The sequence below is a fragment of the Macaca fascicularis genome, chromosome 1 (genome assembly GCF_037993035.2).
Source record: "Macaca fascicularis isolate 582-1 chromosome 1, T2T-MFA8v1.1".
In the NCBI taxonomy this organism is placed as follows: domain Eukaryota; kingdom Metazoa; phylum Chordata; class Mammalia; order Primates; family Cercopithecidae; genus Macaca; species Macaca fascicularis.
The window spans coordinates 164687024-164714498 of NC_088375.1; the positions used below are offsets into that span (position 1 = coordinate 164687024).

At 36.1% G+C, this 27475-nt stretch overlaps 1 protein-coding gene across 17 annotated transcripts in view; it reads right to left on the reverse strand.

Annotated features, from left to right (window-relative positions):
- Positions 1 to 27475, reverse strand: part of LRRC7 (leucine rich repeat containing 7) — a 553605-nt gene that overhangs the window by 117351 nt on the left and 408779 nt on the right. For all 17 annotated transcript variants that reach the window (XM_074003903.1, XM_074003898.1, XM_005543054.5 and 14 more), the window contains 3 exons: positions 24860 to 24934; positions 18928 to 19072; positions 10848 to 10920 (listed from right to left, as the gene is read on the reverse strand). In XM_074003903.1, coding sequence (XP_073860004.1) covers positions 10848 to 10920; positions 18928 to 19072; positions 24860 to 24934 — 293 coding nt within the window. The remainder of the gene's footprint in view (positions 1 to 10847; positions 10921 to 18927; positions 19073 to 24859; positions 24935 to 27475) is intronic.

Sequence of the window (27475 nt, forward strand, 5' to 3'; positions counted from 1 at the left end):
TTCAGAGATACCTCATGACACTGAAAGCACAAAAGATAAAATTTGGAAGTGGATCTAAACTTAAAAGGAAAATGACAATTCACTAATGCACAGAAAAGATGTTCACACTGTTTAACAACATATCATGAAAAGAAGGCAAGCATTGTTCAACCTAACCTTGAAATTTTTTTTTAATTAAAATAAGCCTTAATTCTCAATGTTTCTAATGTTTAATATTACCATATACAAAAAAAACTATTAGTTTTACCAGTTTTTTCATTTTCCTATATATTTGTAAACTACATTAACAGTATTTAATGCTTGGACAAAAGGTTTAAAAGACCTTTTGTAAGAACAATCATAATGTTTCCCATTGATTATTAAGACTGTTTTGCACAGTTTCAGATTGCATGGTAATTTTTACTATCCCTGTGAAATATTGTGATTTATAATAAGAAATACATGTTTGACCTTCATCCAGTTCTTGGCACAGAACTCCTAAAACCCTTGGAATTGCCAAAGTGATAAGCGTCTTTCTGTATGTTAATGAAATGACTTATGGCTAAGGGCTCTGGGATAGCCTCAGAATGGGGGCTGGTTGCCAAGGGAACCACTTTGTGATTAGAGTTGGAACTTTCAGTCTCACCCCCTGACCTCTGGGGAGGGGAGAGAGGCTGAAGGTTGAGTTGATCAGCAATGGACAATGATGTGATCCATCAGCCCAATATAATGAAGACTCCATAAAAACCCAAAAGATCAAGGCTTGGAAAGTTTTCATGTTGCCAAACACACGGAAGTGCTGGGCAGGTGGCACACCCAGCAAGGACATGGAAGCATCCCTTCTCACACACCTTTCCTTTTGTACCTGTTCATGTGGCTGCTCATTTGTATCCTTTGTAATATCCTTTATAATAAACTGGTTAATGTGTTTTCCTGATTTCTGTGAGCCATTCTAGCAAGTGATTGAGCCTCAAGAGGGAGTGATAGGAAGCCCCAATTTGTAGGTGGTCAGTCAGAAGTACAGGAGGCCTGGACTTGTGGCTGGCATCTGAAGAGGGGGGATAGTTTTGTAGGACTGAGCCCTGAACCTGTGGGATCTGATTCTAACTTCAGGTAGATGTGTCAAAATTGAGTTAAATTGTAGGGCACCCAGCTGGTGTCCACAGAGAACTGGAGAATTGCTTGGTGTGGGAAATGCCATACACATCAGTGATCAAAACTAGTCTGTGTTGAGTGTTGATAATTCAGTAGGAAAAATACAGATTGGTGATTCCTTCCTTTCCTTCCTTCCTTCCCTCCCTCCCTCCCTCCCTTCCTCCTTTCCTCCCTTCCTTCCTTCCTCCCTCCCTCCCTCCCTCCCTCCCTCCCTCCCTCCCTTCGTCTTTCTCTCTCTCTCTCTCTTTCTTTCTTTTTCTTTTTTTTTGACTAAATCTTGCTCTGTGCCCAGGTTGGAGTGCAGTGTCATGATCTCGGCTCACTGCAACCTCCGCCTCCTGGGTTCAAGCGATTCTCCTTCCTCAGCCTTCCAAGTAGCTGGGATTACAGGCGCCCACCATTATTTGGTGATTTCTATACAGTCCCGCACTACTCTGCAGAGCAAAGAATTCCTATATTAAAAAGACATTTTTACTGCACCATGGGCAATAAGGAATGAATAATTTAGAGCCTGAAAGTATTTTACATCTTTGGGTTGCAACGAAGAGCTTTCAAGTGCAAAACACATATTCCTCAATGATCTCTGAAATTCCAAAGATTCAAACTCATAACCTACAATTCCAGCTGACTTTATTGGTCACTATTTTGTTAAAAATCATTTAAGATGTTTTAATACAAAATCCTGTATTAAAACAGTTATTGCACTTAATCAGATTACCACTGACATTTCGTAATGAGGTCAAAAAATAGACCAAAGGTTACCATTATTTTTTTAGATGTTTTATTTTTATAATTGTGGAAATTAAAAATAAGTTGCAAAGAATGTGTGAAGTACTTTAAAGTAGTGTTTCCCCAACTTTAATGTGCATGCCAGTCACAAGGAGAACTTAATAAAATGCAGATTATGATTCAATGGTTTGGGGTGAGGCCCGGGTCCTGCATTCACAACCAGCTCCTAGATAATGAGATGCTGCCAGTGCAGGGGCCACACAATAAGTTGCAAGGATTTAAATAAAACCTTTCCAAATCTATCAAGAGTATCATTTAAACACATAAAATAGACATGTCAATAAATACTAAATGACATACAAATATTACAATAGTTGTTTAGGTCACATATGCTTCAGAATGAATGATGCTACTGGGAATAATCATGTTTGAAATCAACACTATTGACTTCAGTTTCTAAAAATATTCTGTACAGTTTTCTCTACTTTAGTTTCATGTTCATGAGTTGCTCTTGGATGGGAAAAATATTACTGTATCATTAACCCTCAATTACCTAGCTAATATGGAAGAAAGATTATGAATATACTACATAGATAATTTATAATTTCACTTTAACATCAGTGGTGACCATTAGATATAATTAATCTATGATGAATGTAGATGATAATAAATATAAAAATAACTAGCTTTGGGCTTCACCTTCTTAATTCACTTTTAATTCTTAACAGAAGTAATGTAATTCAGTGGAAAATATTTAGACAGGTGTGAGTTCCAATTCTAGTGTAGATACTTAATAGTTGAGTGACCTTTATCTACTATTAACCCCTGTTTTCTCACCTATAAAATTGGTTGATAACATCTAACATACAGAGTTTCAATGAAGATTAAATATATGCTAAACCCCTGAATGCTAAATGGAATAGATATCACATTTCATTAAAGTGGCCTGTTACGAGGCAGAGAACCCTGAAAAACAAAAACACATCTTGAACAATCTATTTCTGAAACATGTAAAAGTTGTCCTGTGATATTCCCTTGTTAAGATCAGTTGTTTCATAAAATAAAACTGCCTTCTATTCAACAGAATGTAAAATTGTTTAGTAAGATGTGGGGGAGGTAAATTTCAGATGACTCTGAAGAACTGTTGTTGTATTAACAAAGATTTAGTAGAGAAGTAGAGAGGAATATAAGAGAGAGAGGGAGGGTGGCAGAGGCAGGGAGGAAAGGAAGGAGGAAGAGGGAGTGAGAGAGACAGAGAGAGAGAGAAGGAGAGAGGGAGAGAGAGGGAGAGAGAGAGAGAGAGAGACAGAGATAGAGAGAGAGACTGACTTGTTTGGCAAAGATGAGCTGCTTAAATATTCACTGCCTAAAATGCCAGTATAATCCAAAGTAGACACCCAACTGCAGCCAGGCAGCTGGGATTGGAGTCTAGACCCTAATAATTACTAGTTACTTAATCACTGTGTACCTCAGTTTCATTACTGAGCAAAAGCAGGTGACAGCAGTACTTAATCATGTGTCATAATGCCTAAATACACATAAAAGAATTAATACATGTAAAACACTTAGAATGGGCACATAGTAAATGTTAAGTAACTTTTGCTTTTATACTCATTTTCAGAGATTCTACAATCAATTTCATTTAATTTAGGCTAGGAATCAAGTTTTAGGTTCCATTCTTAATTTTCTTTTTAACATTAGATAAGTTGCTTGGGCTGCTTCTAAATAATAGTAGGAAATTTGCAAACTTCAGTCAGACTAATTCTTTTCTATACTGTTTTCTAAATAAAACACACCCCGTTTTAGTACTAAATCTCACAGCCTATGCTGAATCCAGAAGTATGACAAAAACAGCATTCATTAGAAATGTAAATATCTAGATTTTACCTCTGAAATGTTGAGTGATTTTAAGCAGCTATCATTATCATACAGATAATAAACTTTTCATTTGAACCAAATTTTCCCAGCTATCGAAAACAACTAGAAACCTTTGCTTTCCTTTTCACTATTTAGAAAGTTGATTAGACGCTTGAAAATAAAATTTGCAAAAAAATTACATTAGATTATTGGAGAAAAATATCACCCAAATGTGAAATATTGTTTAAAGTATTTTTTAGTCAACAGATCTGCAACCCATGAGTAGAGAATAGCTTCATTCATTAGCAAAGACTATTTTTTTAAAAAGATACTATATGTTCCACATTGGGAGACTGAAAGATTTCTTAACTAATGAAAAATATGGAAACATTTCATGCATGCAGGAGTAAGTACTGCAAATAATATTTGTTCATAGCACATAAACAGTCACAATTCTGAAATGCTGGGGAAGGAAGTAGAGGAGGAAGTAGGCAGTGAAGGAGGATGGCTCTTAAATTGATATCATTAGCGGTTTTGTGCTTTAACTGAAATCTTATACGATCACCAATGAAATTCCATTTGATCATTTCTTTGTACTTTTCTCAATAACTTTGTGCAAATGTGAAGATGCCTTTATTACTCTGGCAAATGCATTACTTTTTTTTCTTTTTTCTTTTCTTTTTTAAACTGCTCTAAGTTCTTTGACTTGAAAACCAACTACTATGATTCAAAACAGTTTATTCTTCAGGACTCTGTCACAAAGCATGGAAACAATTTCAAACACCTCATCTCCTAAGAATAGATGTTGTAAGTTTAAAAGATACATGTTATGGACTGAACATATAAAAATTCATATGTTGAAGTGTTAACCCCCAATGTGATGGTATTTGGAGATGGGCCTTAGGGAGATAATTTACAGTTGGATAAAGTTATAAGGGTGGGGCCCTCATGATGGGATTAATGCCTTTGCAAGAAGAGAAACTGGGGCCTGTTCTTCCCTCCGACAACCAACTCATGCAAAGAGGAGGTCATGTAAACTCACAGCGACATGGTGGCCACCTACAAGCCAAGAGAAGAGGGCTCAGAATAGAACCTACCTTGCTGGTGCCTTGGACTTGGACTCCCCAGCTTCCACAACTGTGAGAAGTAAACATCTATTGTTTAAGCCACCCCGTCCATGAAATTTTGTTATGTTAGCCCGAGCAGACTAAGACATTGTACTATTACTACATTTGCAAATACTTACAAAATATTTTTCTTTTTTAGAACCAGATATTTCATTCATGTAATATAACTAAACCTCATATAGATGAACATAAGCAATGATCAATAAATAAATATCTTTTTGGATTTTACTATTAATAAAATAATGACTGTAATAATTTATTGAAGGCTATCTAGTTCTAAGTGCCACAACAATTTCTGACAATTATTATTTCCATTTTACAGATGAGAAAAATGTGGCTCAGAGACATGAAATGACTTGCTCATGGTCAGTTAGTGAATGGGTGGAGGGGCCAGGTTCAAAACTGAAGTCTAGTTCCAAGGCTTGCAAACAATCCTCTGTGCCATACTGTCTTGGCACAATGAAGGAGATAAGCAACATTCAAGACATGATCCAGCCCTCAAGGAGCCTATATTCTAGTTGAGAAAACTTGGAAAAATAAGCAAAAAGTTAAATGATACAAAAGATAAACATGAGACTGATACTATATCTGGAAAAAGAAATGGTGTTAGTAGTGTTTCTTTAACTTGTATACAGAGTCCTCCAAAATTATTTGTCCATGAAGCTTGCTTTTATGTCATAGCTATTAATGACCCTTGGCAAGTCACCTCACATCTCAAAGCCACATGTTACCCTTCAGGCCTCTGAAGCCCATAGAGAAGAAGGGATTTATTTAGCTTTGCATAGACACTTAGATTTCTTGATTCCTAGTCCAGCAATCTTTATTTATTTATTTTTTTTTGAGACGGAGTCTTGCTCTGTCACCCAGGCTGGAGTGCAGTGGCCGGATCTCAGCTCGCTGCAAGCTCCACCTCCCGGGTTCACGCCATTCTCCTGCCTCAGCCTCCCGAGTAGCTGGGACTACAGGCGCCCACCACCTCGCCCGGCTAGTGTTTTGTATTTTTTTAGTAGAGACGGGGTTTCCCCGTGTTAGCCAGGATGGTCTCGATCTCCCGACCTCGTGATCCGCCCGTCTCGGCCTCCCAAAGTGCTGGGATTACAGCAATCTTTCTGTTTGACCATACTCTATGAAGGAACAGCTTTTAAAAATACCCATTCAGATTTCTAAGTTTTCATTGCTTTTATCCAAGACACAAAGCTAAGAAGATAAGGCTCAGAGTGCGGTAGTACCTCCTTTGCAGTGTACCTCCTTTGCAGGTAGACTTATGGGACCCATTGAATGACCAAATATGAAGTTATTTACAAAATGGGTGACTCAACGACCATATATATAAAGAGGCATCACATATAGTTCAGTTTACAGCTTGGCATTGAAGTCTGGTGACTTCTCTCTGCCTTTGTTTCTGTATCTGTTGATAGTGACATAATACATATCATATAGTGCTAACGAGGCCTTTAAGTAAATAAGATAATACCTGTAAAGAAAGCACCAAACATGAGGTCTGGAACACCGTGAGTACAAAAAAAGGCATACATTATCATTTTTATTTGATATTAAACTCTTAGAGCTGCTGAAACTCCTAGGCACATAGTAAAGTTCAGCAACAACAAACTAACTAATTTTACAAGCCATTTGGCACAAAAGTCATGGAATCCATTTTAACTGTGAAAAATGAATTCTTCCGGGAGTTTTTAAGATAAGTCTGAAATATTGAAATATTCTGTGTGCAGAATAAGAATATTTTTGGTCACTGTATCTGGTCTTCACATTTCTAGGCTTTCATTGCCCCAAGTTACAGGTAGAGTGTTTCATTAAAAACATAAATCATTTGGCAATTTATGAAACTTTTATTTTTGATAAAACTTTTTAATACTTTTAAGATAATTATCCAGTAAAAACTAAAATGAAAATCAAATGAAGTATGTGAATAACCTAGCATCCATATTCACTTACATAATTTCTCTATTTCTTATTTTGCATTTTAACTCTGAATCAAGGCATTCAGTAGGAAAGTAGGTGCATGACAGTTCTAAATATGAAGCCATACTCGTTACAAACATCATTAATGTTTGAAATTTTCATCCTCTTACTAAAGAACACTGATTTCAATTTCTATATGTTGTTCTGATTACTATACAACAACTGTAATGGAATCAAAAACAAAAGTAGGTTAGGATCTAGTGTTAATAATTTTCAGAAACTATAGAATTCTGGAGCTGGGAAACAAAAACGATCTTCATTGAGGTGAGGTATATACATTATGAGACAGAATAAAATAATGAGATGACATAAAATTATAAGTTGTGGAAAGTAGCATGAAAGAAACAGCAGGAACAGGGACAGGAAATTTGCTGGTGATTATATTGGTGGAAGGTCATTTAGGGACGGCCTCACTGTGGAAGAGATATTTAAATCTAGATCTATAGTCTTGTTATTCTCAATGTTTCCCAAGAATCTGCAGCATTTTTTTACATCACCTGGGAGCTTGTGACAAGGGCAGAACCCAGGCCCTTCAGGTCCCAGACCTACTGGATCAGGACCTGCCTTTTAAACAAAATTCCCACATAATTTGAATGCTCACTGAAGTTTAAGAGTATGGATCTAGAAGATGTGAAGTAGTTAGCCTCATGAAGAGTGGGGAAAGAATATTTCAGGTAGAGGTAACAACAAATCAGAAAGCCCTGAGACGGGGAAAAGCCTGGCTTACTGGAGGCACAGGAGAAGGGCCAGTATGACTGAAGCCTAGTGAACAAGAAGAGTGGTACGATTATTGAATGGTAGATGTGACTACAGTCATGTGTCACTTAATGACTGGGATGAATTCTGATAAATATATCATTAGGTGATTTCATCACTGTGTGACCGTTATAGATGTAGGTACACAAACCCAGATGGTGTAATCTATTACACACCTACATTATATGATATAACCTATTGTTTCTAGTCTACAAAACTATACAACATGTGCTTGTACTGAATACAGTAAGCAATTGTAACACAATGGTATCTATTTGTGTATCTAAACATATAAAAGGTACAGTAAAAATACAGTATTATAATCTTATGGGAGCACAGTCATATATGTGGTCCACTATTGGCATGACTGTACTATCACTATCATCAGGCCCGTCTGTATAGGCTGTTTATACATTTTATAATAAAATTTCTTAACTTTGTAGCATGAATTTTTTGTTATATTCTGGCAATGTTTCCCCAGTAATTAGTAGGAAAGCCCTATAGCAAAGACCCCTAGACATTTGTGTCCTCGAAGGCAAGTAGGGTGGGAATTGAAAGTACTCCTCTACTCTGAAGCTATCATTGAGGAAAGAGTCCAGAACTAGAGTGGGTGGCAGCAGCAGCTTTCTGGGCTCCTGGTGCCTCAGTGAGGAAGAGCACAGTGTGCCAATAAGTCTGGAAGTGGAATGGGAGCTGTACAGAAGAAGAGCTGGGCCTATGGTCCCACACTTTTGGATACTCGATTTCTCAAGTAGTTACATCCTTACTTCAGATGATTTAAAAAAAAAAATTCTGGAAGATGTACATCACAAATTTCTTCTGCTTTTTTCCTATAAATCACAGTTCCACATCTCTCATGCTGGTTGCCCTCTTGTCAATTGATATAGATGAAGTCCAGAACTGACAGAATCAGAAGTGTCAGAGAACACTTGAACTATTAGTACCTATTATTTTTGAGTGGATACTTCCGTCTACCCAGCTAATGCTTCAGTGGTTTTCTGGACAGTTCCATTACTATATTGGCTATACTGATTATGGCCAATAAAAGCACTGATTTCTCCCTACTTCTCCAAGAATCTCTATTAAGTTCTATTGGGTCTTTCAACAAAGCACCCACTGTGTTCAGTTCTTTTGAAATATTGCTTCTGTCATCGAACGTAAGTATTTTTTCTGGCTTTGTGGTATCTGAAAATTTAATAAGAATGAGAAGCTTTCAATAAGAAGCTTCACTATTCTGCCTTCTCAGTGTTCATAGATGCTCTAATTCTCAGTCACTCACCCTGCTTTTCTGGAATAAGCCTTTTGTCCAAGCAAGTGAAAGCTGCTGACAGCCAACTGATGTTTCCATATCTGTTCCTTTTGAATATAGTAGTATAAAAGCTTATACCAAGTTACTATTTAAACAGTTCAGTTTTCTCCACATTTATAATTCAACTACCAGGAAGATTTCAAAGGACATGACTAAATTCTGGTGGTAGCATAAAAACTAAGACTGACTGTAGTTTAGGCTGTGTGTACAGAGCCAGGCTGCAAGCCCCGCTTGGCTGCTGGGGAGGAGACAGAGTTAGAGCTTCAGGTTGCCTGTTCCTGAGGCAAAGTCTGGCATGAGGTTCTGCTGGTGAAGGTCAGAGGCAGGAACTTGCTTTGGGGTGTGATGGGAGCTCAAGGTACACATGTATCCAGTGTTGGTCATGGGCTGAAACCAGACTCCAGAAAAAGCTGGGAGGTCCTCACCTGGGAGGTCAAGAGGCCAAAATTCTGGCTAAAAATTACCAACAAATCTAGTTCTCATGATGACCAAAATCAGGGTTATACTTCCTACTGAAAAAGCTACCTATTTTTAGGCTATTGACACTTTTTAATTTGTCTTCAAAGAGCCAGGGTACTTTCATAAGAAATATGAACATAAGTGGCAAATACCAATCATGATGTAAGCAGGGATAAAACAAGTTGAATTCAGTTTCCCCTGAGTATTGACCCAAAGAAGAAAGATTAGTGCCTATCTTAGTGCCTGCTTTTAAAAAACACCGGGCTGATAAAGATAATTAGTTTTGTGTACCCTTAATGTTAAGTTCTCTCTGCTCTATACTGGAGAAAATGCAAGTAACTGTAGAGAGAAACACACCGTAGAGTGAGGGCATTAAAATTAAAAAAAAATGGTTGAGAATTTTACTACTCTTCAAAGTCTGAACATCTGAGTTTGAATTTTAGCAAGTTGCTCCACTCTATAAAAGTTAAACTTTCTAGATCAGGGGCTATATGCTGACTTGGCAGGTGATGAGGGAGTGATGGGGAGGAGGATTGGGGGAGAGGTGACAGACATTTTCGCTGTCTTCATTGCAGTGGTGATAGTTTCAAGGCTTCTTAGCAATGTCAAAGTTTATCAAATTGTAGACTTTAAATGTGCAGTTTTTTGTATGTCAATTATGCTTAATAAAAAGCTATTTAAAAAATAAGGCTTTCCCTTCTTGAGAATACCAAATTTGTTAAATTAAGAACTTATATGATTCTTCACATTAAGATGTAGGGCAAGATCTCAATAAAATGCCCTTACATAATTTCAGAATGAAGACAGCCTCTATTGATTTCTCATTTTACACAGATTGTAAACAATAGTACTTCAGTGGAACATTGATAATATATATAGTTCTTAAAGAATTGTAAATGAAATGTTAATGACAATATAAAATTAGAAAGAAATTATTATCAAATAAATGGAGTATATTTTATCTTTAAAAGGCAATGTTAGACTTTCATCTTGAAGTTTTAAAAAATGCTAGTTAAGCAGATGCTTTTCTCTTTAGCTTCTAAAAATACATTAAGATTCTATGAATATCAAATGTTACTAATAGTGTAATGGTAACATATACATATTGCAGAGCCTTATAAAAATTGGTTAAATTTTGCAAGAAATAGTCAAGTGAATTCAGAGCTGCTACACAGTCAAAAACATCAAACTAATAATATCTGAAAAATACCAGCAAGAGTATAATTGAAGGTCTGGGTAATCATTTTGCTTGTGAAAGTTTCATGGGTAAACATTTCTCATGATATTATAAAGTTGGATGGCAAATGCAATGTTTAGATATAAAATTAAATTAAGATACATACAAATATATATAAATAAAATATAGTTAAAATAAGCTGACAGATGAACAGGATTATTGGTATCTTTAGTAGAAAACGTTTTGAAGTAGAAAACTCAATATATCCTTTAGTTTCTGGCTTTAGAGAGGCTGACCGGTATGAAAAGTTGGCACTTACTTTCCGATTGTATTGGGTAGCATTGTAAGTTGATTGTCATCTACTTTTAGAGTAGTTAGTTTTTTCAAAAGTCCTAAAACAGAGAAGAAGGTTGATTAATACATAAAAGCAGATTTATGACAGAAAATGTTATATAAAAGAAATCAAATGAATCACTTGTGTTGAATGCTTGGCATGCTAATTGGTCACACTCTGATAATACACACTCATAAAACTGACATTTGTGTATAGTATAATTTTGACCTTCTAGTTGCAAAAAAATGCGTACATCAATGACAGTTCAAGAATAAAAATGCACAGAAATAAACAAAACATACAGCTCCACATACACCCCAGTTGACACTAATACTACTACATTTCCCTTTTGTATTTCTACAGCAAATGGACCAGTTGAAATTTTTCAAGCCAGCTGTGATTTAATATTTAATTAACTCCTAAGCAGTAATAACTAACATCCCTGTTGTGATACAAATTGGAAACAAATCTGAATTGAGCCCAGTGATCAACAAAAATGAATACTGAAGTATTGCAATGCAGTGGTTATAATTATGTTCTTGGAAATTTACAATGTATGACCTCATATTCTTTTTGGCACCATAAATCCTGCCTTGGATCAGCAATAAGCACAAAAACTTAGAACTGGCCAGGAATTTAAGTTACAACTATTTATCTTTCACTATCTGATTTACGGCCTCCATACCCTTAACGGCTTGCTCTCTTCCCAGGGCTTTAATGAGCAATAGCCACACAGTAATTGAAGAACAGTTGCATTTGGCATAATCAACTTCCTTACCCAACCATAAAATAACCTACAATATTGATATGGCTTAAATAGTCCAAATCCAAGGGCAAAGGATTAACACTTAAATTTCGTTTTACATTGGAACTACATACATACACTATAGAATGCTCCATTCTGCAAAAAAAAAAAAAAAAAAAAAAATTTTCTAATTGACATAGTAAGTTTCATGGTCAAATATGTTTTGAGAGACACCAAATTAAACAAAATAAACAAAAAAACCACAAAATTTAATTTTGTTTAATTTAATCCTAGTTTTTCTAGGAGCTTTTAATATACTAATGTGACTCTCCAGAGTTGTTATGGAATTCGTGTGTGTGTGTGGGGGGGTGGTGCACAACATGTTGTCGAGCTAGTTTTTGGGAACATGTTTTGAGAAACTGGCTATAAATCATGCTCATATTTCTCAAGTGTTTTGAGGGTTCCTCAAAGGCATAGAGTAAATCACAAAAAGTCTGAAATAAAGCTGTGGCTGCACTTCACATCTCAGTATGTTCTATTACGTATTCTTCAGAAGCACTCAGAATCTCTACTGCAGTAGAGAGAAATGTTATCACTATCAGACTGTTATAAGTAAATACCTGGGAGCTGAATACAGCAGCTTGAAAACAGCATCACCTGGGAAAGGGACAATTCACACTGTGGCAATTTATCATTGAAGTCTGAACATCCACTGCCATATCCATCTATGTTCAAAAGGTGATTGAATCATTTTAGCTTCTCTAGAGCGTATATTAAAATATCAGCCTTGGAAGTATAAAAGAACACCTGAGCTTGTTTTTCAGTTATGGAAAGAAAACAGGGAAGTATGAATTATAGTTAAGTTTTTTGTGATTTGGTAGCTTGGATCAGACGAGCGCCCTGCCTGCCAGTGGAGCTGGAGGTGGGTTGACGGTCTCAACGTCACTCAACTGGGTCACAAGAAGCTTGGGAGTGGGTGACAGATGGCTGAGCAAACATCACAAAGTCAGGGTGCAAAGTACTTTCAGAGGATCATGGTCTCCAGGTCTGAAGCAATGCAGAGAAAACCCTGAGGCAGGTTAGGGCCTAAGGCTAAATGCTGATGTGACAGATTTTCCTGAAGATTAGAGTAGTGGCTCTCACAAGAAGCTTCTGTTAAGTGCATCTTTTTCAATATTTTTAAAGGTTGAAGCAATTTAGTTCCCTTTCAGCTCCAAGTCTGTGGGTTTAAAGGAATTTCACTCATCTGTGATGTGGCTATTTTGCCAACACTCATATTCCATCCAAGAGGATACTCTTTGGACAGAGTCTGGAGCTTCTGTAGAATCATGACTGCTTCTGAGATGAAATTAGGCTGCAAGCCTCACCCTTGTTGCTCATGTCTTCCTCTGGCAGATAATATATTTATTGCATTTCTATATCATATGCACTTGGACTCTTTTCTCTAGAGTAATCAAAGGTATTTTATCCTATTCCTTCTCTCTACTTGTGCACTTCTCCAAGTCTCCATCTCTTCATCCTATACTCCCAACTAAGAAATACTGAAGAGATAGAAAAAGAAGGCCTTTTCCTATAATTTTAACTATATACACATATATATGATCAGCATCAATATATTAAACATTAATTTACTAATATCCTTTTTACATTTACAAATATACAATAGAACTTTGAAAGCAAATAGTTGTGCACTCATCAAATCTAAGATTATAATAAATATTATATTATTACAATAGTTGTTTACTATATGTCAGGTACTGTTACTACTATCACTTAATAGATGATGAAACTGAGGCAAGATTACTTGTCTAAGGTCACACAGCAAGTAAGGTAGAAAAGCCAGAATCAGATCTCTAAGTAACCTAACTCTAAAGCCCGTGCCCTTAACCTGTAAGGGAGTAAGATAAATTATTAAGCAAAATTTTTTTCTTTATTTTTATTTTTCTTTATTGAGTTTCTCTGCTATCCAAAGATTATTAAAACTCTCCATCTAGAAGAGGAAAAGAGTCCCTTTCATTTGCCCTGGAACCAGCACAGGAAAAGTGACTCAGTATACAGGGCTTGTTGTTGAGTATATCACTCCATTCAAATACCCTATCACTGCAGAGGAACTAAAAAAGGCATGAAGAAAGTAAAGATTTTATTTTAGTTGCCATATCCCTCTGTTAATACTGTGAAGACTCTTATCTTTTATTCTTTTAAATGTTGGTAGTCCAATAGATAATCCATGCTCCAAATAAGGAGGACACAATGCAATTCGCCATGCAATTATCACCAATGAACCATTCTAGGGCCTCAGAACAGAGCTCTCAGTTTCCTATTCCAGATATTTATTTTGATCAAGAAAGGGAATTCTCTGAGGAGAGTCAGTTACTCTACATCTATAATCAGGGACTGTGGCAACTCTGCAGATGTAAAAACACAAATTTCCCTGACAGGTCAATAAGGTCCAAAGATAGTTCAAGGAGTAAGCTACTACAACAGTTACTTTGAGAAGCATTCAGGTCATAAATGAAGGTGTAAAATATATAATACCACCTACCTATCCTAGTGTGTCATATGCCAATCCAGTGTCTAGCTTGATATTCTCTGTTACCCATTACATGCTGACTTCTTCAGACCAGAAGGCTAATTTCCTAGTTTGCTTTCTTAAAGGAAACTATTTTATACAAACAATTATATCATGTTAATAATAATGCTTCATTTTCTACCAGTTTTTTTTTTTTTTTTTTGAGACAAGGTCCCATTCTGTCACCCAGGTTGGAGTGCAATGGTGCTATTATAGCTCTCTGCAACCTCTGAACTCCTGGGCTCAAGCAATCCTACTGTGTCAGCTTCCCTAGTAGTTAGGACTGCAAGTGTGTGCCACTGTGCCTGGTTAATTTTTAAATTTTTTTGTAGAATTGGGGACTTGCTATGTTGCCCAGTCTGGTAACGAACTCTATTGCCTTTGTAAAATCAAACTTTCTGTGTTTTGTTTTAGATATGTCTCATAACCACAATATAGCTGAACTTGAAATTCTGGATCTTTTAACAGAATAAGTTTAATCCATTAAATCTATTACATTTGTTGTGATTTATGACAATTTGAATTTATTTTTACCATCTTATTTTATAACTTCTATTTTATCATTGTTTTACATTTTATTTTTCTTTCTTCCACCATATGAATATTTTCTTTCAGAACTTTTCCTCTCCTCTCCTTGTTTGGAAGTATCAGTTTCATTTCTATTAAGTAGATACATTTACATTTTTAACATATCTATTTAACTGAATATTTCATGCAAAGTTATGCAGTATTTCTAGCCTCTGCTTGAATAAGATAAGGTCCTTCACATTCCTTAATCCTGTCTAACATTGCTCTACCCTGTTCTTTATTTCAACATTTTAAATATAAAAGATTCATCTTTTACAGGCACTAATTATTTAGATATAACAACATCATTTACCAAATTGAGTAATTTAATTAATTTAATTTACCAACTTAAGTTGGTAAATTTAGTTACTCAATTTACCAAATTAAGTTGGTATATTTGGTAAAGCTTGCCATTGCTTTATGTATTCACTTCCTTCCTTCTGAGTTTTTTTGTTTTCTGAGTGAAGTACATCTTTTAAGAGCAGATTCTCTTATTCTTGGTATATGTTCAAATATATCTGTTGCGCGCTCACTCTTGAATGAATGTTTAGTTGGGTATAGAAATCCAGTCTGCCTGTGATTAACCTTCAGTATTCTGGAGATATTACACCGCTGTCCAGAAGATATTGTCACTGATGACAATTATGACTTCTCTAATTATTATTTTGTAGATAAGCTCTTTTTGTTCTATAGCAGCTTTAAACAATATTTTTCTTTGTCCTTGCAGTTTCAGAACAATGAGCCAGTGCAAATTTATTATATTTATCTCTTTTAGCACTATGCATTTAGTATGATATATTAGTTGTGTATTTAATGCTGAAAAATAGTATCAACTGTTTTCTCTTTGAATAGTTCCTCTTTTCCATTTATTCTGTTCTGTATTTCTGGAATTCTGTATTTATTCCCGGAGAATGTAATATTTTTGCTTTTTTTCATTTTTAGAATGCAATTTCTATTCTATTCCCTGTGTCTCTTAAGTCATCTTTAATATTTCTTATTAACAAATTTCTATATGCCTGTTCTGTTCCTCAGCACTGTCTTCCAACTTACAAATTTTTTACCTGACTATACATACTTTCTTCATTATAGCTGAATTGTATTTTAAAATTTCCCTATGTGGTATTTCATACCTAAGGTGGTATTTTAATTTCCAAGATTTATTTTTCAAAATTTATTTTTGAAAACTTTATGGCAAATTAAAATTGTAAATAATTATCAGGTACATAGTGATGCAGTGGTATCACTTTAGAATGATTGAATCAAGCTAATTAACATATCTGTACATTTAACCATTTATTCCTCCTGTCTAACTGCAACTTGGTACCCTTTGACCAATATCTTCCTTTTCATTTTCAGGATTTTTAATTGATTCTTTTTCTTAACCATCTATTTTTAGTCATAGCTCATATTTTTGTTTGATAAGTCATATTATTGTATTTCAGCATTTTAAATATAAAAGAATCCTCTTTTACTGGCACTAATTATTTGGATATAACAACTAATTGTTATTCTTTTATCTATTTGAGGTTCTATACATACTTAAAATAATTTTTATATTGGTTGATAACTTTTATTTCCCTTAGGGTAAATTCTGCTATTTGGTTGAATTTTTGGTTGTCAAAGCAACTTTAGTTTCCTTCAACATTTTTGTTTGCAAGCTCATCTGTGAGGGTGAATGTTTTCCCCTTCACTATGCTCACCTCTCCCTGTTTGGTAGTTTTCTGGTTACCTCCACCTGACCCCCAGGTTTCTGGAGTTCAGAACCAGTCTTATATTAGCAACGTTGGTGGTCTTATCCTTTGTGGATGCTGCAGATTCAGTCCAAGCCAGTTTGTGACTTGCCATAGTTTTCCGCAGTGAATTTTCTGTTGTTTCCTTTTTCTCTACCTCCACATACTAGCTGTAAATTTTTTCAGTCCCTTTTCACAGAAAAGAGGTCCCACCTTAATCTTCTGTAAGTTCTGATTCCTCTGTTGTGTTTAAGGTCCTTCTATTTCTTATTTCACTGTAAGAACCGAACTCACAGCTGCTGTTTGTGGTTTGTAGCCCATCAGGCCTGGGGATATTGCTGGCTTTCCATTCTATCACAGGTTCAGGTTGATGTTCATTCTTTTTAAGCAAAGATAATTTTTCTTTTTTAAAAATCAGAATTTGTTTTTCCGGAGATGGAGTCTTGCTATGTTGCCTAGGGTGGACTTGAACTCCTGGGCTCAAGCAATCCTCTTGTCTCAACCTTTTGAGTAACTGGGACTGTTGGCACATGCCACCATGCCTGGGTGAGTGTGGCTAAACTATTTTATTTACTAAGTGTTCAAACAGCACATAGAATATGCCAGGCACAGTTCTTGGCACTGAGCAGTCAGTAATGAAGAAAAATATGTTCTTTGAATATATATAGTTTTTATATTTTCATGATATATTTAAAATGGTATGGGATGGTGGTTGAGTAGGGGTGTAAGGTTATATATTAAGTTGCTCTGTCATCTTGACCAGTGGATGTTCTCTATAATCATACTTCTTTACCTGTTACAACATAAACCAGTATTTCCTTAATTTGTCTGATCACAAGTCTCATCTATGATGTTTAATAAAAATACAGATCAGGGGGCTTGTCTCATTTACTGAACCAGAATCTTAAGAGACAAAGCCTAGAAATGTGGAAGTGTTTAATAAAACTCTCAGTTAAGACCCATGATTGAGCAAGTTAGAGAAATACCATTATAAAATATGTGATTTTGTAAATAAAAAGTCAACAATTCTAGAAAGAAAGAAAAGATAGACCACAATTTTGCTAAAACTAATGTTCTTTATCAGCCTCAAAGAATGGCTAAATAGAAGAAATAACTCATTGAAGAAAAATTTGGGAAATTGCCTCATCTTCAACTGGATTATATAGGATATGGCTTAATTTTTAAAAAGTTACATGTTCTGGAACTTAATAATGATTAAAAATTTACAACTAGTATGTGGAGCAAGGGAAAAGGGGAACAGAAAATTCACTGTGGAAAACTATGGCAAGTCACAAGTTGGCTTGGACTGGATCTGCAGCATCCACAAAGGATAAGAGCACCACATTGCTAATATAAGACTGATTCTGAACTTCAGTCAGTCTTAATAATGATTAAGTTCCAGAACATATAACACATCTGTTTCAAAGAGGCTAAAATCTATGTTACAAAGTTAAGTGATTTAATGATTACCCTTTTCGTAGAGTTCTCTTATAAATACTAACAGCAAGATACCTATAAAAAAAGCTTACTCCTTATTTAAATTAGTCTTTCACTATTTTACTCATATAAATTTTTTTGTTTGTTTGTTTGTTTTCGAGACGGAGTCTCCCTCTATTGCCCAGGCTGGAGTGCAGTGGCATAATCTTGGCTCGCTGCAACCACCGCCTCCTGGGTTAAAGTGATTCTCCTGCCTCAGCCTCCCTCCTGAGTAGCTGGAACTACAGGCATGCACCACCATGCTAGGCTACTTTTTGTATTTTTAGTGGAGACAGGGTTTCACCATATTGGCCAGGCTGGTCTGAAACTCCTGACCTTGTGACCCACCAGCCTCGGCCTCGCATAGTGCTGGGATGACAGGCGTGAGCCACTGTGCCCGGGCCATATAAACATTCTTAAACGAAAATGTATGAGTGCTTTTTATATACTAACAGGCAAATTATCTGATCTAATGAATCTTAACATGTTAAGGAGATGTGACTTTTTAAAAATAATAGAACTAAGAAGACATTTTATGTTTATACTTTTTATATGTTACTCATATTATACCAATGTTACAACAATATTATAAATAGAATATAGCAACATCTTTTGGATGGAAGCTATTGTAATTCTATCATAATATAAGGATACATATATGATTATTAAATTACTCTAAAGAAAACACACATATTCCTTATAATAACATTTTGCAACTTAGGAGATATAACAATTTTTAAACAATATCAATTTGGTAGGATCATTTTAACAGGAGAGCCTTCTTGAATTTGGACACTAGAGTTAATATTTCACTTAAGATATTTGTTAGATACTATTTTATGATTTCCGTAGCACATTTTAAAATGTATTAACATCAGGCTAACAGTATATTACCTATATCTATAGACAAACTATACTTCCAAAAAAGAAAATGGTATATTTGACATAAATATTTGTGACAAAATATTGTATCCTCACCTATAGAGTCAGGCAATTGTTGCAACATATTGGATGACAATAAGAGGTCCTCAAGGGCTTCACATCCCGAAATGTCCATGTCAACTGTTTCTATTCTGTTTTTTGACATATCCAGGTATACCAACATCTTTAACTTCCCTATAGACTTGATGACATTGCATAAACTCAGGGTTAGTTGAGAAACTTTCACAAGACATTTTAAAGTTGTAAGAACCACTACACCGTAAAGTTTATTTTAAAAGCAACCACAACAATAACAAGTGTTGGCAAGAATGGAGGAATTGTAAACTTCAAACATTGCTAGTAGGAATGTAAAATGGTATAGCCACTTTGCAAAACTGTTTGGCAGTTTCTCAAAATGACTCAACAATAAATAGGCTTATACCAGTATAAGTACACACCACTGATAATAAAAACATATGTACATAAAAAAACTTACACAAATGGTCACAGATGCATTATTCACAATGCCAAAAATTGGTGACAACCCAAATGTCCATCAGTTGATGAACACATAAATCAAATGTGGCATATACATATAATGAAGCATTACTTGGCAATAAAAAGGAATAAAGTATGGATACATGTTACACAATGTATGAACCTTGAAAATACATGCAAAGTAACAGATGCCAGTCACAAAAGACCACATATTGTATGATTCCATTTATATGATATGTGCAGAATATGCCAATCCATAGAGATAGAAAGTTGAGTAGGGTTGCTGGGAGCTGGGTGGATGGGGAGTATGGGAGTTATGGCTAATAGGTTCAGGGTTTCTTTTAGGGGACATGAAAATGTTCTAAAATTAGATTGTGGTGATGGTTGTACAACTATGTGAGTAGTCCAAAAACCAAGGAACTGCATATGGTATGTGAATTATATCTCAGTGCAGCAGTTAGAAAACACACAATAACCTTGAAGTTGGCACTGAATAAAATAAACAACTCCCAACTAAATAAGCTGCCATTGAAACAATGACATTGGCATGTTGATCCTTAAAACTTCAAATGCATAAGAAAGGTTTTAAATTATAATTTTGGAGATGACCCTATTAATCAGGGTCAATGTTTTGCTCATTCAATGGCCCTTTTTGAAGGATCTACTATGTACCAGTATCTGTGTTATGTATTGAAGAACAATCAAGAATAAGACAGTTAAGTATGGGGACAGACTTGCCATGATGAAGACAAAGTATTTTATCAATAAGGGGTTCTGAGTAATGAAGGAAACTTTCAAGTAAGAAACAATTATAATACCCTGTGACAAGTGCAATAAAAAAGCATGTAGTGAATGCCATAGAACAGGGAAGGACTGCAAATGGTCTGGAAGATGCTGCTTGTCAAAAGAAGAGAACCTGTACCTGGAAGGGAGAACAGCATGTACCTTTATAAAGTGTGACAAAGCATGCTATGTTTGAGGAAGACTGGGAAATTCAAAGTGGCTGAGTATAGTGATGAAGCTGAGATTACAGGGAGAAGCCAGCTGCTGAAAGGGTTTCTATGTCATGTGAAGAAATGCGAACTCTATTTTATAGGCAAGGAAAGCAAAAGGAGTGTACAATAGGGAGTAACATGAACAGACTTATGCTTAGAAGAAATAATTTCAGGGAACTTTCAAAAGCTGGAGTCAAGGAGATCTGTTAGAAGGATATAGAAGTATTTTAGCTGTTAAGGCAGCAGAAGTGAGGACGAAGAGGGATGGACTCCAGAGTAAGTTAGAGGTGGAACGACTGGATTAGTAACTGATTTCTGAGGAGAAACCCATATCTTGGGCAAGGAGTGAACATGTGGGTGGGACACGGACTAGAGGAGTTAGGGCAGGGCAAAGGTCTTCATTTTCCTTTTCCTTTAGGGCATGTTTTGTAAATAAATGTTCCACACATTTCAGTTATTCAATGAATGGTTCTTCTGTTTATCTGGTCTACCTGTGCATACTTTACCATCTCTAATTACTTGACAGAGTATAAATAAACAAACACACAATAAGCACATACATTTATTACATACACACAAGCTTGCACTTGGCACTATGCTATATATATATATTATTTGATTCAATATTTTATATTTTTGCTACCCAAAATGTGTTCGGCAGACCAGCACATTGACACCATCTGGGGGCTTGCTAGAAATGTATAATCTCTGCCAGGCACGGTGGCTCACACCTGTAATCCCAGCACTTTGGGAGGCCGAGGTGGGCAGATCATGAGATCAGGAGTTTGAGACCAGCCTGACCAACAAGATGAAACCCCGTCTCTACTAAAAATACAAAAATTGGCTGACTATGATGGCGGGCGCCTGTAATCCCAGCTACTCAGGAGGCTGAGGCAAGAGAATCCATTGAACCCAGGAGGCGGAGGTTGCAGTGAGCTGAGATCACACCACTGAACTCCAGCCTGGGCAACAGAGTGAGACTCTGCCAAAAAAAAAAAAAAAAGTATAATGTCAGACTCACCCCAGACCTGCTGAATCAGAATCTGCATTTTAACACATATTAACGATTGGCGATTAAGTCATGTCACATGTTGGATTGCTTGGGAAGCAGAGGCAAAGAGAGAAGTTTTTGAGAGTGTTTAGGATCAACGCCAGTAGAAAGGAAGAGACAGGAAAGAAAGGGAGCAAGATTGGGTAGACAAAGAAGTTGGGCTGTGATGAAGTCTTAAGAAAGTCCTTGGCTGGCACTTCCAAGATCACTGAATTTGGGATTGCCCTGAAGTTGTTCTGAGTAGAGGATGAAGGGCTGAGCCTTTATATACCTGCATTGATTGATCATTGGATGGAGGTCTCTGGGAATGGGGTTATGACCATGAGTGAAGATGTTCTCTTTAGGTGAGGCAATTTCTGAAGAAGGCTGGAGAGCTGCAAGCAGCATTTCCAGAAGCTAAAGGAATAGAGTAAATTCTTCAGTCCTGAAGAAGGATGCATGAGAGCATCTACTACAAGTAACACTCCAAAGTTATCCCATTAATATGGGGTGGAGCTGATTTCAAACTCAATTTTATCAGACTACAGGCTACAAAGCCCATTTGGAGGGCACATAGCCTTAATTAACCCCGTGCAAATCTCTAGCCCTGCTCCCTCAGCTTCCCATGTGGGTGCAGAGTGTGAGCACAGGCTTGGAGTGACTGAGTATTTGCTAGCTAGAATCAGAGTACTTTGGATGAGACAGAGTTTCTCCTCATGCTTGGAAATGTGTCACTTGGAAAAATACTGTCACTTTACTCATAGCTTTCCATCCCAAGGAACTATCATGTTACCTAAGTTCACTCTTCTTTCCCATTGAGCAATGAAAGAATGATGTGTGTGTGTTTCTTTTTTGTTCCTTGATCATGAGATATCATGAGAAAATTTATTTTCTCCTTGAAGCTTCCTTCATGGCTATCTTCAGCATAATTTAATATTTTGATGTGCAGTTCCTAAACATTCTTTTTGGAACAACACTTTGATGTTGAAAACACTGTATCAAAGCAATCATAGCCTGAGGACTGTAAAGGCATAAATTCTTACAGTCCTTGAGGATACTGAATGTTGATCTCACATCCTCTGGGCATAGAAGGGTCTATAGGTGAGCAGTGGACAGCAGATGAAAAGAGTAGAAATCACAAGTAAAAGAAGATACTGGAGTTTGTTTAAAATAAATGTGAATTCAATACATGGTTTAGTCATATTTTGGTTGATTAACCTTAGATTGATGGTCACAAGATAGAACTATGTAAAAGACTAAATATTTGATCATTATCTATTTGCTTCTCTGATTTGTGAAAAACACAGTGGAAAATAATAGCCCAGAATATTCAAAAGTATTCACAAAGTATATTAACTTTATTATGATACATGAACTAAGAAAAAAGTGAATGTGTTTCTTTTCCCCATGGCTAATGATATTAAATGTTTTAATTATTCTGTGAAACTGACATAGGCTGGAGACCGCACTCAAGATGAACCATTCAAAGTCAAGTATTTTGGGGTAACTGAAAAGCAATTCTTTGCCAGCACCAACATCCAGAAAGCCATGGCTATTTCAGGCAGGGAGGTGTAGAGTATTCCCACACAGCGTATAACAAAATACCAAGTGCAAGTACACAAAATAAAGTAGGGAATCTATATAAAGCTAGCAGTACATATGAAAAATCTACTCTCGAGACAGACAAATTAGGCAGCATTATATGCTTTATGGAAGATTTCATCCCTGTCTTTCCACTTAAATAACAAACTTATTGAGAAATTTGGCATGTGAGTTGATTTGCACAGTGGATTTTGGGAATGTAAACATTGTGAAAAGTAAAATTCTCATTTGTACCTTCTATTGGTTCCATAGAGAGCCTTTGGGAGCTTTACAGTCAACAGCAGCCTCTGGCGCTGGTTTGAATTACAGCTCCACCATTTACTGGCTGTGTTATCTTGGGCCAGTTACTTTTTTTGTGTTTTAGTTTCCTCATCTATAAAATGGGGATGGTAGTAGAACTTACTTCATAGGGTTGTTGTAGGGATTCAGTGAATCAATATTTGTAAAACAGAGAGAGAATGCCTAGCCCGTGGTAAATGCTGTGTAATTTTTAACAAATAAATATATTGAAGAAGAGGTATAAACTTTCAGCTAGGCATACATTCTGATTCTTCAATCTTTGTGCAGGGATTGGTAAGTGTCTTACCTGTGTTGCCTCAGGATTTGTACATACCTTGACTATAGCACAAATCAGGCTCTGCTATGAGTAGTGAAATCCAGATCAGTTTATCCTGCCATGCGTGAGCTTCTCAAACAAATATATTCAAGGTCATTGAATATATTATCTTTGTAACCCTGACATTAGCATAGTTTCAGTTTCATAGAGCTTTATTGGTACATGATTTTTAAATAAATCAGTGAATAATAGATGTGCATATTTTTCTGTTTTGTGTCTGTGATGGTATAAATGTATCTTTTGATAAGAGCATTAATTATTTTTCCATAATCTCTGTTTCAGATTTTCTCCTTTATGTGGTCTTATGCTTGTTCAAAGGCAGAATAAATGTCTTGTTCTTGTTGGTTTTGCTGTCATTTTAAGTAATTTTTAATGTCAATTCAAAAAATAAATAAAACTGGTTTTGAGAATACACATCTAAACCTCTGTGTTGGCTGAAGATTTATTACATATTCACCTGCTGTGCCTACTTAGACCAATGCCAGGAGTTTGGAGTTGTACAAAACAATAGGGAGACTTGTGTTTGCTCTCTCTCTCTCTCTCTCTCTCTCTCTCTCTCTCTCTCTCTCTCTCTCTCAGTGTGTGTGTGTATGCAAGTGGCAAGGGGCAGTGTTTTATGAGAACATTCTTTTGTTAGATGGAAAAAGCAGGAATAATCATACTCAACGAGTTGACTGGAAACCTATACTCAGGAGATACTACTGGGCTGGCCTTTAGTCGAGGAAAAAATTTGTCTTTGGTTTAACTTTCTGTTTTTAATACTGTATGATCCTTGCCATTTTCAAAAATTCACATGGGTTCTATTGAAAATCACCTGAACTGAGAGAGATTTTTGTTTTGTAAAAGAGCTCTAATAAAATGAGTAAAAACCATTGTCTAGTTACCTGTAAGAATAAGGTTGATTTTGTAAAAATAAAACCTGGTATTATATATAGTATTTTGCTTTTTAAAAATATAACTATAAATTATTTCGGCTTTTAAAGAACAGTAAATGTGGGAAGAAATGACAAATATACTCCAAAGGGAATAAGAAAAATCTTTCTTATATTTTGTACACCTATAACACTCAAAAAGATACACAAAATACTAAAAAAAAATGGTGAAAACACTTGGTGACTGAACACTCCTAATGAGTGTTATTTTAGTTTGAAATACAAACACTGACATTTAAGAGTTGAGATTATGATCAAATACAACAAATGTATAACATAAATATTAGACAACATGGTAGAATAAAAACTTACATACCCCAGGTAACACTTGTAATGCATTATTATCCATCCATAACTCCCTTAAATTTTGTATTTGATCCAGAACTTCAGGCTGGGAGAGAGGTAGGAGGAAGGAAAGAGGAAAAGAAAATTAAATTAGTTTTTACTTATCACAAATATAAAATGTAATTTCTTGGATCTTGAGCTTTTACTTGGAAATCTAGTGTTAATCATCTAAGAAATTCCACCTTTAATCGACCTCTAGCAAAACTGGTATTCCCTGACATAGCCAATTTGGAATTGATCTGGAATCAGTTAGAACAATAATAAAAAAATTGAAGATCTATTACTCACATACATTCTGCCTGAATACCTTATAATTATTCTTTGGAGCACTTATTATACTCTATTTGATAAGCATCTGTCTTTGTCACTAGAGTATAAACTTTTGAAGACTGGGGGAATGTTTGTTTTGTAATCACTATATCTTCATATCCCTGTTGCTTACCATGGGCACATAGTAGCTGTGTCTTACTGTGTGTGTCTATTAGTGTGTCTATTAGACTTACTGTGTGTCTATTAGTACCTCACATACAAACATCCATGCACACACAGGAGTTACAGAACTGTGATGAGATAATATTGGGCTGGTGCAAATGTAATTGCGGTTTTGCCATTACTTTCAATGACAAAAAAACTGCAATTATGTTTGCACCAACCTAATACTATGAGTAAGATGAGTAAGACCCAGTGACTTTTAAAAAATCAGTCCCCAAGCTACCACCTGAAGACCTATGGACTTTTAATCCTTTCATTTTGTCAATGAATAATTATTTGTTGAATAGTCGGGGATGCCTACTACATGTAATGCACAATGCAGAACGCACGGTCATATAAACCCCAGTACTTGCCTTGAAATAGCTAATGATTTAGATCTAGATCTAGGGGAGATAAATATTTATAAATAACTAAAACACAAGGCAGCATATAGGAAAATACTTTAGAATATGTTTTTTAAAAAGTTCAGAGACGGGACAGAGAGAATATGATCAAAGTGTAACATGTAGTATATAAAGAAACACTTTTTTTTCTCTAACTAGATGCTGTCTCTAAATTCTAACTCCAGGCAGCAGACTGTATAGAGAGAATAGAGGTTTCTATTGCTGCCAACATCATAACCTTCCTTGTGGTAGCCTAATTTCTCTCCAGAAATTATTCCCTTCCCTATTCTTAGGCCTGTGCTTCCTTTGAAGCCCATTCCTTTTTTGTTTTTTTTTTTTTTTTACCACTTTGGGAGATGATTAAGGCCTCAGCTAACTAGTGCATTGTATCCACCTCGCCACAAAGATTGGTCCAGGGATGGGAACACGGCCCATTCAGAACACATACAAAGCAATGAATCTTTGTGACTTCTGGGGAAAACACTTTTGCTTTTCTCTACTGGATATGAAACTGAAAGGGTGTGGCCCTGTGAACTTCACGCATGACAAAAAGAGAGCCTGTCTGAGGATGGAGCATTTCTACAGAAAGTAGAGCCAAAGGATAGATCCTGGTAAGATTATATAAGCCTGGAAGGCAGATTTTCTGTTTTTTGTTTTTTGTTTTTTCTAACTGAAAGAATTATTACTGAAACAGCAAAATATAAATCTGTTCAATGAAATTTGGAACCTAATTAGGTTCCAAATACAAAAGCAGTGCATTTTGTAGAATACTTGTAGAAAAGAATGGAATTATATCAAAGTTACCATGAGAATATTAGTAATTGTAGGTCAGTGGAGGTTATCTACACATCCCTAACAAATTAGGAGGGCTTAAGACTTCCAGATCTACTTTGGAGTTAGTCTCTGATTCCTTTAGCCTGTGCTTGCAACAGAACATGGTACGATTCTTGGGAGAAGTTTCCTTAATAACAAGGTTTGAAATTTAGAGACATGGCATTCTGCTGCGAAATCAAAGGCATCCATGAGGTAGTACAGAGGATGTGTGTGTGTGTGAGCATGTAGAAAAATACTTCTACTCTCACTTAGATCACAGGGAATAGGCAATGAACTGCTCTGCCTATGTGTCAGGCTGGGCAAGGATGGAAAATATAAATCATGTGTAGGGGGCACACTCTGATATTCAGAGGTTTTGAGGCAGAGGGCTGGCTAGCAACAGGCAGGTGAGTTGGAAAACATCAGTTATGTGTGGCTCCCCTCCCCTCCCCTCTCTTCCCCTTTTTTTCCCTCCCCTCCCCTTCCTTCCCCTCATCTCCTCTCTGATGGAGTCTCACTCTGTCACCCAGGCTGGACTGCAATGGTGTGATCTCAGCTCACTACAACCTCCACCTCCCGGGTTCAAGTGATTCTCCTGCCTCAGCCCCCCGAGTAGTTGGGACTACAGGCACAGGCTAATTTTTGTATTTTTAGTAGAGACGGGGTTTTACCATGTTGGCCAGGCTGTTCTCAAACTCTTGACTTCAGGTGATCCACCTGCCTCAGCCTCCCAATTTTTTTTTTCTTTTTCTTTTTTCTTTCTTTTTTTTTTTTTTTTTACCTATGCATTATGCACATGTAAGGAGAAGCAAAAGAGCTGCCCACTGGGCGAGGTTCAATAAAAGCTCATATGTATACAGTAAGACAGAGACTGATGTATAAACTTGTAACAGTAAACA